Genomic DNA, 15466 nt, shown 5'->3' with positions numbered 1-15466 from the left:
TGCGTGTATTTGACGCACTCCTTCCTCAAGCGTCCACATGCATACGGCGGTGGAAATTTGCCACCACAAAAAATGCAGCATGGTGCGTTAGCCGCTCCCAGCCGCACATTGCGAAAAGACGCATGCGTAAGCAACTGCGGGCGATTGCATGCAAACACATGAACCTGCGTCTACAATGTTAAAGATAGGAAATCAAGACGCATGCGGATGTATATGTCAGAAACGCTGCGGACACAACCGCAAATGTGAAACCGGCCTTAGACTGGGACGGCTCCATGTGGATGAACTTTGCAGACAAGGTGCAAGGCATTTCGGTGAGCTGACTTTTCCTTCACTCTCCCTCTCCCTCTTTCTTGCGGGGGTCTCAGTTTTGTGATGAGTTCCCATCAGCTGAGGGGTTAAGCTCTTTCCTGGATTTTGGCGCTCTTCCCCGTGAGCTTCTATTTTGGGAAGTGGTGATCCAGTGTCCGATGCTAGAATTGGTATCTGATAGGAGTTCTGATCCATCCTCACAGCTGTTGTAGGAGAGGCTGAATGTATTCTCTGCTGTCACCCTGCAACCATGAACGGTGCCGCATCTCCCTGACCGTTTGTCCCGTGAATCACTTGCTGCTCGGTCAGCAGCCCCACCGTCAACATGTTTTGGTTGTTGCTGGAATTCGCTGTTAATCATTTGTTGCTCTCCTCGTTCTGCTGCTTCGTGTTGTCCACCATTGTCTTGAGATGTTATACTCAACTACGCAGTAAGGTGAAGATCGAGCGGGCACAGAAACGTCGGGAAGAAGCCCTGCACCTGATGGAAAGACGCACTGCAGACTACAAGAAAGAGGTAGGTAGGCGAGCGAGGACGCCTGGGTGCTGACGTCAGCTCTGGGCCACGATCACCGCAGCTGCGCAGCAGAGTCACTTATTTGGTGTGTTTCTCACACACCAACTATAGAAATTACGTGAAGCTCTATCAACAGCGTGCTCGTCACTGCTCGTTACTCACTCCATGATCAGCGTGCTCGTCACTCGCTGCAGACTCAGTGTGCTCGTCACTAACCCCAGCATCAGTGCTCGTTACTCACTTCATCTGTTTTCTCGTTAATCGCTCCATCAGTGTGTTTGTCATTGCTCGTTTCTTGCTCCATCATCAGTGTTTTCGTCACTGCTTGTTGCTCAATCCATCATCGCTGTGTTTGTTACTACTTGTCATTTGCTCCATTATCAGTGTGCTCCTCACTACTCATCACTTGCTCCATCATCAGTGTGCTCAACACTGCTCATTACTCGCTTCATCAGTGTGTTCGTCACTGCTCATTAGTTGCTCCATCATCAGTGTTCTCTTCACTACTCATTACTCACTCCATTTCATCATCATCGTGCTCGCCACTACTAATTACTCGCTACATCATCAATGTACTCGTCACTGCTCGTTTCTTACTCCATCATCAGTGCTCATCACTGCTCGTTATTAGCTCCATCATCAGTGTTCTTGTCACTGCTCATCACTCGCTCCATCATCAGTGTGCTCATAACTTCTCGTCACTCGCCCCATCATCAGTGTGCTCATCACTGCTTATTACTTGCTCCATCATCAGTGTGCTCATAACTTCTCGTCACTTGCCCCATCATCAGTGTGCTCGTCACTGCTTATTACTCGCTCCATCATCAGTGTGCTCGTCACTGCTCTTCACTCGCTCCATCATCAGTGTGCTCATAACTTCTCGTCACTCGCTCCATCATCAGTGTGCTCATCACTGCTCATTAATTGCTCCATCATCAGTGTGCTCATAACTTCTCGTCACTCGCCCCATCATCAGTGTGCTCGTCACTGCTCGTCACTCGCTCCATCATCAGTATGCTCGTCACTGCTCATTACTCGCTCCATCATCAATGTGCTCATCACTGCTCATCACTCGCTCCATCATCAGTGTGCTCATCACTGCTCATTAATTGCTCCATCATCAGTGTGCTCATAACTTCTCGTCACTCGCCCCATCATCAGTGTGCTCGTCACTGCTCGTCACTCGCTCCATCATCAGTGTGCTCGTCACTGCTCATTACTCGCTCCATCATCAATGTGCTCATCACTGCTCATCACTCGCTCCTTCATCAGTGTGCTCGTCACTCCTCATTACTTGCTTCATCATCAGTGTGCTTGTAGTGAGCTGGCCGGCTGTGACTGTTCTGTTATCATTGACATAGAATCTGTGACAGACACTGCCCCCGTGTGGCCAGAAGTTATACCTATGCCAAATGTGATTACAGAGGGACAAACTGTATTGGCAAAACTTCCCCCTGTGATGTCATGTGAACAGGAAGGGGAGGAAAAGAGAAAGCCCGGGAAACTGGTGTGTGCAGAGAGAGGTCGGTGTGTGCTGGCGTCCTCCTGTAGAGGCGATATAGAAGATTGCCTGGATGACCGCTATCTCTTGGAAGCTGACATCCAGATTGTTCCCAGCTCCCACACTGCGGAGCACCCAACGGTGACATCTTCACAGACCCTGGAGCCCATGAACTGTAAGCGGGTCCTCTGTTGAGAGGCCGAACCTTCCACCCTTACCTGTTGAACCCCAAGGACTACAGTCTGGACCTGAGAGACGGAGTTTTGTTCAATCCCTGTTGTTTTTCTCTTCGGCTGGAGCGTCCCCCTGCAGACAGACAGGCCTGCGACGTGGGAAGATAATCTCCTGGAGCAAAGGAACTGGTAACGTGTGGATAGGGAAAGTGAGGGACAGTTTGTTATTACACGTTATCTCTGTGAATCGGCATATTTTGTACTGTATATTATTGTGTTCCGCTGTGTTAAGGAAAATGTATAACAGTAAAGATACGATTGTTAAAATAGAATCTGAGTGTGGAAGTTTTGCTGGGCCAGATCATGGATATACATGGGCGACCTTGCCCTCGGTCACTTCATCTGGCGTAGTCGGCAGGATCTGTGCCCAGCAGGATTCCCACCCAGTGTACAGGCAGAAACCGCCGCCGGTGTCCATTGTAAACCATGTCAGGAAGTTTGGCGGGCGAAACTACCCCGTACCAGAATGGGCGGAACAAGTGCGGATACTGGGAGAAATGTATAATATTGACCCTAAGACCTTGGCAGAAATGGCGGTACTGACGCTAGAGGGGGAGGCATGGACGACAGTCAGACTGGAGACGGTCAGGGGGCAGCGTACGTTGGAGGACTTGGTGCGGGTGCTGGAAAAGACCTATGGACCTACTACGTACCAGGGAACACTGCGATACCTGTTCTTTAGACGGACACAGCTTGAATGGGAAGACATCCCCCAATATGCAAATGCCCTTCAGGTACTCCTTGAACAAGTCTGGGCAAAAGGGGAACAACTGGCTACTATAGCTCCTCGTGACCTGGTACTGAGAGACCAATTCGTTATAGGGCTGAGAGACCAGTATCTTAACCGTACGCTACAGGACTTGATTCGGATGACGCCGACTCTCACCTTCGCTGAAGTCAAGCAGGAAGCCATAGAAAGTTCTAGGGGACCCGTCATGGATGTGGGGACTCAAAGCGCTGCGTGCAGATCCATATTAGACGTTAAACAGCCCAACAGTGACACCGAGGAGCTGAAACAGATGGTAGCAGATTTACAGCAACAGGTGTCACAGTTAACACTAGAACAACAGAGAGACCAGCGGATGCAACCTAGCCGTCCCGCAGGATCGTGTTGGTCATGTGGTGATCCTCGTCATAGGGCGAATCGTTGTCCTCAACGAACAAACCATCAGTTACCACGACGAACAGAATATCAGCTACATCCACGAGCAGAGCCGCCACGCCAGGTCTCACCACAATGGCCGCCGTTAAACTAGACACCCCTGCAGCTGAGGTTCGAGCAGCAGGGGGGGACAGAGAATGGGGTGTAGAAAAACAGAGCCAGCAACGGAGTACTCTTGCCTCGAGTAGTCCTACACTTGAAGTTATTCTGGAGGGAGTTGCAGTACAAGGATTGATGGACACTGGGTCGCAAGTGACCACGATCTCTGAACAGTTTTATGAAAAGTACCTCAAACCAAGGACTGCTTGTGATCCAGATACCGCCATTAAGATAATTGCGGCTAATAACCTACCCATTCCAGTAACCGGAGTCGCCTGGATGGATACGAAGGCCTGCGGACAAGACCTAGGGAAACGAGGAATCGTCATTGTCAAGGAAGGCTTCGGCTCCGAGACCCCAGTAATAATCGGAATGAATATCTTGAAAGACCTGGATCTTATGCTGTTGACAAGAAAAGGGCCCAAGTACTGGCAGAAAGTTACGAAACATAAACCGACTCGTCTGGCGTTCCAGCGCGTAATCCGGACCGTTGGACTCCAACAGATGGCAAAGGAACAACTACCCCTAGCAGCCATTAAAGTGCCCCGCTGTACCCGGATTACTTTGCCCGCTGAAAAAGACAGTCATTTCCCTGCCTCTTAACACCAACCGACAGCTTGAAGGAGTTGAAGTGTTAATCGAGCCGAGGGCTCCAAGTGGGGGTAAGCTAAACCCACTGGTCGCCCGCACCCTAGCCGTCGTGAGGAACGGAAGAGTCCCTGTCCGGCTGAACAACACCGCAGACGTAGGTGTAGCCCTCGAAGCTGGCACGCAACTTGCCAGAGTATATGCTCTACCCACAGAAGTGAACCCCATGGGGCCCTTACAATTCACCCCGTCTACAGAAGATGGCTGGACGGTAACTGTCTCAGCCATAAATGCTCAAGCAGATGATGAAGATATTGGGCGAAAATTACTGGAAAAAGTGCAACTGGACCCGTCTCAGTACACCAAACAGGAAGTGTCTCAAGTGGAGGGACTATTGCGAGAACACCAAGACTCCTTTGCAAAGCATGACACCGACTTCGGGTACACCACCAGTATCCAACACGAGATTCCCACGGGCGATACTGCCCCTATTCGCGAGAGGTACCGACAAATACCACCTCAACAATACCAGGAGGTGAAAAGCCTCTTAGAATCTATGCTACACGCTGGAGTGGTGCGGGAGAGCCAGAGCCCATGGGCTGCACCCGTGGTGATAGTCAAAAAGAAAGATGGGTCCCTGAGATTTTGCGTAGACTACCGTCGGCTGAACGCGTGCACGATCCGGGACTCCTATCCACTCCCCCGGATCGAAGAGTCACTGACCGCCCTGAAGAAGGCCAAATATTTTTCGTCTCTAGACTTGGCCAGTGGATATTGGCAGGTCCCCATGAGTGAGAAGGACAGAGAAAAGACCGCCTTCATCCTTCCCATGGACCTGTACGAGTTTGACCGGATGCCATTCGGCTTGAGTAACGCACCAGGGACCTTTCAGAGACTGATGGAACGCTGTCTGCGAGATTTCAACTTCGAATTCACGCTGATATACCTTGATGACATCGTGGTATACTCCGCCACCTTTGAGGATCATCTTCACAAGCTTGGCAAAGTGCTCCAGCGCTTGAAGAGACACGGCTTGAAGTTGAAGCCCAGCAAGTGCCGTCTATTCCAGCAGGAGATCGATTACCTGGGACACCGGATCTCAGCCGAAGGGGTCCAACCCTCTCCAGAGAAGATAGCAGCTGTCCGAGAGTGGCCACAACCAACTACCATCAAAGAAGTCCAGGCTTTCCTGGGACTAGCGGGCTATTACCGCCGATTTGTCAAGGACTTTGCCCGGCTTGCGGAACCACTGCATGAGACTCTCCGAGGGACCGCGAACAGTCCCAGAGGACGACGCATCAGCTGGGGGCCCGACCAAGAAAAATCCTTCCGGGCGCTTCAAGCTGCTTTGACATCGCCCCCTATTCTGGCATTTGCAGATTACACCCTGCCGTTCCAGTTATACACAGACGCCAGCCTTCAAGGTCTCGGGGCGGTCCTCTCCCAAGTCCAAGATAACAAGGAACGCGTAATAGCCTATGCCAGTAGATCCCTCCGTGACACCGAAAAGAACCCCGTCAACTACAGCTCTTTCCGCCTGGAACTCCTGGCCCTGACCTGGGCTATGACAGAGAAATTTGCTGGCTACCTGACAGGGGCGGAGGTGCTGGTCGTGACAGACAACAATCCTCTTGCCCACCTAGAAAATGCCAAACTAGGGGCAATGGAACAGCGCTGGATGGCAAGGCTCTCTAGATTCCAATACAAAATTAAATACAGAGCGGGGACGGAGAATCAGAATGCTGACAGCCTTTCCAGAGTGACATCATCCTCGCCAGTGGGGGACCGGGATGAAGAGTTGGAGGAAGATGAACTGCCCGACTTTGCCCGGCTAGCTAAACAAATAGAAGATAGCCGCCAGTATGCTGTAGGCGGGATCGAAGCCATAGTGGGGTCACCCCTGTCCCAACAAGAATGGGCCAAGCTTCAAGATCGAGACCCTGAACACGTCTTACTGAAACAGTACGTGAAGACACAAGAGAAACCACCCTCCGAAGTAAGAGCCCGACTCTCAACCAGGACCTCTGCCCTACTTGCCCAATGGGATCGGCTGATCGTGAAGGATGGAGTCTTGTATCGCAGGGCCCTTTTATCCCATATGCTGGAAGAATGTTTGCAGATTGTCGTCCCGGTGCAGCTGGCCCATGAGATGGTGGCTGAAGCCCACAGAAGGAACGGCCACTTCGGCATAGACAAGACCCTCCGGTGGACCCAGCAATTCATTTTTTGCCCAGGACTCCGTAAGCTGGTTGAAAACGTCTGCCTAGGATGTCGTACATGTGAACTCCACAAGTCTACTGAGCAGCGTGCACCCGTCCAGACTATTAGCACATCCAGGCCCCTCGAATTGTTGATGGTGGACTATCTGTTGATTGGAACGGCGAATAGTGGCTACCAGTACTGTCTGGTGATGGTAGACCACTTCACGAAATTCGCCGTCGCTGTTGCTACCAAAGTACAGACTGCCGAATCAGCTGCACAGGCCATCTGTCAGCACTTCGTTCGGGTCTACGGGTGTCCGGAGCGGCTACACTCTGATCAGAGGGCGTGTTTCGAAGGGCGAGTCATTGAAGAACTCCAGCAGATGTATGGAATCAAGATGTCCAGGACCACCCCGTATCATCCGCAAGGGAATGGCGCGTGTGAACGTTTCAACCGGACCCTCTTACAACTGATCCGAACCTTAGCAGAAGACAAAAAGCCCGACTGGCCTCGATTCCTCCCAGAACTGCTGTGGGCCTATAACAATCAAGTTCATTCTGTCACCGGATACACGCCTTACACCCTCCTTTTTGGCCGCCCAGGCAAAGGCATCCATGAACTACACCTGTCTAACTCTGATGAAGACACCTGTGGTACCTATCCTTCCTGGCTACAAGCACACCGTCAAAGGATGGAAACTGTCTACCGGCTGGTGGAACAGCAGATCCAGGACCAGGTCCACGCTGATCCACTTCCAGTACAAGAAGACCTACTGAGTGTGGGTCAACTGGTCCTAGTTCGTATAAAGAAATCGCAAGGAAAACTCCGGCCCAAGTGGGAGACCGAAGTCTATCGAATAATTGGACACCCGTACCCTGGTGGCCCCGTCTACCAAGTACAAGGCGAAGACAGCGGCAGCCTCCGCACCCTGCACCGCAACATGTTGCGCCCCTGTCGTTCTCAGCCTGACTCCCCTCCTGTGATACCTAGAGAGATGGATATCACTAATATTGTGGGAGACACCGATACCGGGGATGTAGAGGTGGAAGACATCCCTACCCCTGCTCGCCTGACTGAAGCGTCTGAACCCCTTCCCTCCTCGACTGACTTACCGACTGGGGCAGAGAGTGGGGTGACTGATCGGGAAGAGAGGTTAGCACCCGTTAGGCGGACAACGAGGACCACCGCAGGAGTGCCCCCGGGACAGTCCTACAGAGACCAATATGTGTGGCCCTTTTCGCAGCCGGGTCCTACAACCTCCACAGCCATCGCCGCCCTGGAGACAGTCGTTGACAGGGACTGCCAACCTTTAAGCGGGGGGGCGTGTAGTGAGCTGGCCGGCTGTGACTGTTCTGTTATCATTGACATAGAATCTGTGACAGACACTGCCCCCGTGTGGCCAGAAGTTATACCTATGCCAAATGTGATTACAGAGGGACAAACTGTATTGGCAAAACTTCCCCCTGTGATGTCATGTGAACAGGAAGGGGAGGAAAAGAGAAAGCCCGGGAAACTGGTGTGTGCAGAGAGAGGTCTGTGTCTGCTGGCGTCCTCCTGTAGAGGCGATATAGAAGATTGCCTGGATGACCGCTATCTCTTGGAAGCTGACATCCAGATTGTTCCCAGCTCCCACACTGCGGAGCACCCAACGGTGACATCTTCACAGACCCTGGAGCCCATGAACTGTAAGCGGGTCCTCTGTTGAGAGGCCGAACATTCCACCCTTACCTGTTGAACCCCAAGGACTACAGTCTGGACCTGAGAGACGGAGTTTTGTTCAATCCCTGTTGTTTTTCTCTTCGGCTGGAGCGTCCCCCTGCAGTGACAGACAGGCCTGCGACGTGGGAAGATAACCTCTTGGAACAAAGGAACTGGTAACGTGTGGATAGGGAAAGTGAGGGACAGTTTGTTATTACACGTTATCTCTGTGAATCGGCATATTTTGTACTGTCTATTATTGTGTTCCGCTGTGTTAAAGAAAATGTATAACAGTAAAGATACGGTTGTTAAAATAGAATCTGAGTGTGGAAGTTTTGCTGGGCCAGATCATGGATATACATGGGCGACCTTGCCCTCGGTCACTTCATGCTCGTCACTGCTCATTAATTGCTCCATCATCAGTGTGGTCATAACTTCTCATCACTCGCTCCATCATCAGTGTGCTCGTCACTGCTCTTCACTCGCTCCATCATCAGTGTGCTCGTCACTGCTCGTCACTCGCTCCATCATCAGTATGCTCGTCACTGCTCATTACTTGCTGCATCATCAGTGTGCTCGTCACTACTCATTACTCGCTCCATCATCAATGTGCTCATCACTGCTCATCACTCGCTCCTTCATCAGTGTGCTCGTCACTCCTCATTACTTGCTTCATCATCAGTGTGCTCGTCACTGCTCATTAATTGCTCCATCATCAGTGTGCTCATAACTTCTCATCACTCGCTCCATCATCAGTGTGCTCGTCACTGCTCTTCACTCGCTCCATCATCAGTGTGCTCGTCACTGCTCGTCACTCGCTCCATCATCAGTATGCTCGTCACTGCTCATTACTTGCTTCATCATCAGTGTGCTCGTCACTGCTCATTACTTGCTCAATCATCAGTGTGCTCTGTTATGATCCAGTGACCTTGGAGCCACATGAATAACTTTCACTGGAGTAGGTGGTAACTGTACTGACCGTAAATCCTGATCTAACACCGCAACTAGAAGTAGCCGTGGGGTGTGCCTAACAAACCCTAGACACCTCGTCACAGCCGGACGACTAAATACCCCTATAGATGGAAATAGGAATACTACCTTGCCTCAGAGCAGAACCCCAAAGGATAGGCAGCCCCCCACAAATATTGACTGGGAGTAGGAGAGGAAAGACACACACACAGGCAGAAAACAGGATTTAGCGAAAGAGGCCACTCTAGCTAAAATAGTAAAGGATAGGACAGAATACTAAGCGGTCAGTATTAAAACCCTTCCAAAAATATCCACAGCAGATAATACAAAAAATTCCTCCATCTAACTAAAGACGTGGAACGTATATCTGCAACTCCAGAGAATCCTACACACAGAGCAGAAATACAATCAAAAATCCAGCACACAGCAGTGTGCCACAGACAAAGAAACAGACATTTATCTTTGCTGAAATGGCAGCTAAGGAGGAGAAACCAGACAGGTCCAACACCTCCCAAAAACCATTGACAACTGGCAAGGACTAATGAATCCTGCAAACCTAAATACCCCAGTCAGAATTGCAATCAGCAGATACACCTGACGAGGACTGCAGCCCAGGGACAACTGCATTACCACCTACAACCACCGGAGGGAGCCCGGTATGGGAGAAGGACCTGCCATGACGTCATGATCATGTGACATCATCACAGGTCCTGCGCACCTGCTCGAGAAGGACCTGCTGTGACGTCATGGTCATGTGACCGAACTACAAGGGGCCCTTGGAAGGTGAGTATATGTTTATTTTTTATTTTTTAACCTGTGACATACGTGGCTGGGCAATATACTACGTAGCTGGGCAATATACTATGTGGCTCTGTGTTGTATACTACGTGGCTCTGTGCTGTATACTACGTGGCTCTGTGCTGTATACTACGTCGCTGTGCAATATACTACGTGGCTCTGTGCTGTATACTACGTGACTGGGCAATATACTACGTGACTGGGCAATATACTACGTGGCTGGGCAATATACTTCGTGACTGGGCAATATACTACGTGACTGGGCAATATACTACGTGGCTGGGCAATATACTACGTGGCTGGGCAATATACTACGTGGCTGGGCAATATACTACGTGGCTGGGCAATATACTACGTGGCTGGGCAATATACTACGTGGCTGGGCAATATACTACGTGACTGGGCAATATACTATGTGGCTGGGCAATATACTACGCGGCTGGGCAATATACTACGTGGCTGGCCAATATACTACGTGACTGGGCAATATACTACGTGACTGGGCAATATACTATGTGGCTGGGCAATATACTACGTGACTGGGCAATATACTATGTGGCTGGACAATATACTACGTGGCTGGGCAATATACTATGCGGCTGGGCAATATATTATGTGACTGGGCAATATACTACGTGACTGGGCAATATACTATGTGGCTGGGCAATATATTATGTGACTGGGCAATATACTACGTGACTGGGCAATATACTATGCGGCTGGGCAATATATTATGTGACTGGGCAATATACTACGTGACTGGGCAATATACTACGTGGCTGGGCAATATACTACGTGACTGGGCAATATACTATGTGGCTGGGCAATATACTACGTGACTGGGCAATATACTATGTGGCTGGACAATATACTACGTGGCTGGGCAATATACTATGCGGCTGGGCAATATACTATGTGACTAGGCAATATACTACGTGACTGGGCAATATACTACGTGACTGGGCAATATACTATGTGGCTGGGCAATATACTACGTGGCTGGGCAATATACTACGTGACTGGGCAATATACTACGTGGCTGGGCAATATACTACGTGACTGGGCAATATACTACGTGGCTGGGCAATATACTACGTGGCTGGGCAATATACTACGTGACTGGGCAATATACTACGTCGCTCGGCAATACACTACGTGGCTGGACAATATACTATGTGGCTGGGCAATATACTACGTGACTGGGCAATATACTACGTGACTGGGCAATATACTACGTCGCTCGGCAATACACTACGTGGCTGGACAATATACTATGTGGCTGGGCAATATACTACGTGACTGGGCAATATACTACGTGGCTGGGCAATATACTACGTGGCTGGGCAATATACTACGTGACTGGGCAATATACTATGTGGCTGGGCAATATACTACGCTGCTGGGTAATATACTATGTGACTGGGCAATATACTACGTGACTGGGCAATATACTATGTGGCTGGGCAATATACTACATGGCTGGGCAATATACTACGTGGCTGGGCAATATACTATGCGGCTGGGCAATATACTACGTGACTGGGCAATATACTATGCGGCTGGGCAATATATTATGTGACTGGGCAATATACTACGTGACTGGGCAATATACTACGTGGCTGGGCAATATACTACGTGACTGGGCAATATACTATGTGGCTGGGCAATATACTACGTGACTGGGCAATATACTATGTGGCTGGACAATATACTACGTGGCTGGGCAATATACTATGCGGCTGGGCAATATACTATGTGACTAGGCAATATACTACGTGACTGGGCAATATACTACGTGACTGGGCAATATACTATGTGGCTGGGCAATATACTACGTGGCTGGGCAATATACTACGTGACTGGGCAATATACTACGTGGCTGGGCAATATACTACGTGACTGGGCAATATACTACGTGGCTGGGCAATATACTACGTGGCTGGGCAATATACTACGTGACTGGGCAATATACTACGTCGCTCGGCAATACACTACGTGGCTGGACAATATACTATGTGGCTGGGCAATATACTACGTGACTGGGCAATATACTACGTGACTGGGCAATATACTACGTGGCTGGGCAATATACTACGTGACTGGGCAATATACTATGTGGCTGGGCAATATACTACGCGGCTGGGTAATATACTATGTGACTGGGCAATATACTACGTGACTGGGCAATATACTATGTGGCTGGGCAATATACTACATGGCTGGGCAATATACTACGTGGCTGGGCAATATACTATGCGGCTGGGCAATATACTACGTGACTGGGCAATATAATATGTGGCTGGGCAATATACTATGTGGCTGGGCAATATACTATGCGGCTGGGCAATATACTATGTGACTAGGCAATATACTACGTGACTGGGCAATATACTACGTGACTGGGCAATATACTATGTGGCTGGGCAATATACTACGTGGCTGGGCAATATACTACGTGACTGGGCAATATACTACGTGGCTGGGCAATATACTACGTGACTGGGCAATATACTACGTGGCTGGGCAATATACTACGTGGCTGGGCAATATACTACGTGACTGGGCAATATACTACGTCGCTCGGCAATACACTACGTGGCTGGACAATATACTATGTGGCTGGGCAATATACTACGTGACTGGGCAATATACTACGTGACTGGGCAATATACTACGTCGCTCGGCAATACACTACGTGGCTGGACAATATACTATGTGGCTGGGCAATATACTACGTGACTGGGCAATATACTACGTGGCTGGGCAATATAATATGTGGCTGGGCAATATACTACGTGGCTGGGCAATATACTACGTGGCTGGGCAATATACTACGTGACTGGGCAATATACTATGTGGCTGGGCAATATACTACGCGGCTGGGTAATATACTATGTGACTGGGCAATATACTACGTGACTGGGCAATATACTACGTGACTGGGCAATATACTATGTGGCTGGGCAATATACTACATGACTGGGCAATATACTACGTGGCTGGGCAATATACTATGCGGCTGGGCAATATACTACGTGACTGGGCAATATAATATGTGGCTGGGCAATATACTATGTGGCTGGGCAATATACTATGTGGCTGGGCAATATACTATGGGGCTGGGCAATATACTATGCGGCTGGGCAATATACTACGTGACTGGGCAATATACTACGTGGCTGGGCAATATACTACGTGGATGGGCAATATACTACGTGGATGGGCAATATACTACGTGGCTGGGCAATATACTATGTGGCTGGGCAATATACTACGTGACTGGGCAATATACTACGTGGCTGGGCAATATACTACGTGGATGGGCAATATACTACGTGGATGGGCAATATACTACGTGGCTGGGCAATATACTATGTGGCTGGGCAATATACTATGTGGCTGGGCAATATACTATGGGGCTGGGCAATATACTATGCGGCTGGGCAATATACTATGGGGCTGGGCAATATACTATGGGGCTGGGCAATATACTATGCGGCTGGGCAATATACTACGTGACTGGGCAATATAATATGTGGCTGGGCAATATACTATGTAGCTGGGCAATATACTATGTGACTGGGCAATATATTACGTGACTGGGCAATATACTATGTGGCTGGGCAATATACTATGTGGCTGGGCAATATACTATGTGGCTGGGCAATATACTATGTGGCTGGGCAATATACTATGTGGCTGGGCAATATACTACGTGGCTGGGCAATATACTACGTGGCTGGGCAATATACTACGTGGCTGGGCAATATACTACGTGACTGGGCAATATACTATGTGGCTGGGCAATATACTACGCGGCTGGGCAATATACTACGTGACTGGGCAATATACTATGTGACTGGGCAATATACTATGTGGCTGGGCAATATACTATGTGGCTGGGCAATATACTACGTGGCTGGGCAATATACTACGTGGCTGGGCAATATACTACGTGACTGGGCAATATACTACGTGGCTGGGCAATATACTACGTGGATGGGCAATATACTACGTGGATGGGCAATATACTACGTGGCTGGGCAATATACTACGTGGCTGGGCAATATACTACGTGACTGGGCAATATACTACGTGACTGGGCAATATACTACGTGGATGGGCAATATACTACGTGGACGGGCAATGTACTACGTGGCTGGGAAATATACTACGCGGCTGGGCAATATACTATGCGGCTGGGCAATATACTACGTGGCTGGGCAATATACTATGTGACTGGGCAATATACTATGTGGCTGGGCAATATACTATGTGGCTGGGCAATATACTACGCGGCTGGGCAATATACTATGTGACTGGGCAATATACTACGTGACTGGGCAATATACTATGTGGCTGGGCAATATACTATGTGGCTGGACAATATACTACGTGGCTGGCCAATATACTATGTGGCTGGGCAATATACTACGCGGCTGGGCAATATACTAAGTGACTGGGCAATATACTACGTGGCTGGGCAATATACTACGTGGCTGGGCAATATACTACGTGACTGGGCAATATACTATGCGGCTAGGCAATATACTACGCGGCTGGGCAATATACTATGCGGCTGGACAATATACTACGTGGCTGGGCAATATACTACGTGGCTGGGCAATATACTACGTGACTGGGCAATATACTACGTGGCTGGGCAATATACTACGTGACTGTGCAATATACTATGTGGCTGGGCAATATACTACGTGACTGGGCAATATACTACGTCGCTCGGCAATATACTACGTGACTGAGCAATATACTACGTGGCTGGGCAATATACTACGTGACTGGGCAATATACTACGTGGCTGGGCAATATACTACGTGACTGGGCAATATACTACGTGACTTGGCAATATACTACGTGGCTGGGCAATATACTACGTGACTGGGCAATATACTATGTGACTGGGCAATATACTATGTGACTGGGCAATATACTACGTGGCTGGGCAATATACTACGTGGCTGGGCAATATACTACGTCGCTCGGCAATACACTACGTGACTGGGCAATATACTACGTGGCTGGGCAATATACTATGCGGCTGGGCAATATACTACGTGACTGGGCAATATACTACGTGGCTGGGCAATACACTACGTGGCTGTGCTGTATACTACGTGGCTGGGCAATATACTACGTGGCTGTGCTGTATACTACGTGACTGGGCAATATACTACGTGGCTGGGCAATATACTACGTGACTGGGCAATATACTACGTCGCTCGGCAATACACTACGTGACTGGGCAATATACTACGTGGCTGGGCAATATACTATGCGGCTGGGCAATACACTACGTGGCTGTGCTGTATACTACGTGACTGGGCAATATACTACGTGGCTGGGCAATATACTACGTCGCTCGGCAA

At 49.5% G+C, this 15466-nt stretch overlaps 1 protein-coding gene across 2 annotated transcripts in view; it reads left to right on the top strand.

The window, feature by feature from the left end:
• LOC138647079 (vitamin D3 hydroxylase-associated protein-like) overlaps positions 1–15466 on the top strand; it is a 160574-nt gene that overhangs the window by 25771 nt on the left and 119337 nt on the right. The window contains exon 1 of one of the 2 annotated variants that reach the window (XM_069735898.1): positions 533–829. The exons of the other annotated variant lie outside the window; for it this stretch is intronic. Coding sequence (XP_069591999.1) covers positions 638–829 — 192 coding nt within the window. The 5' untranslated portion in view covers positions 533–637. Of the gene's footprint in view, positions 1–532; positions 830–15466 lie in introns of those variants that run through there. 2 annotated transcript variants of the gene reach the window in all.

This window comes from Ranitomeya imitator, chromosome 8, assembly GCF_032444005.1.
Source record: "Ranitomeya imitator isolate aRanImi1 chromosome 8, aRanImi1.pri, whole genome shotgun sequence".
Lineage (NCBI taxonomy): Eukaryota > Metazoa > Chordata > Amphibia > Anura > Dendrobatidae > Ranitomeya > Ranitomeya imitator.
Note: the sequence above shows the minus strand (reverse complement) of the source record. Positions and strands in the feature narration are given on the sequence as shown.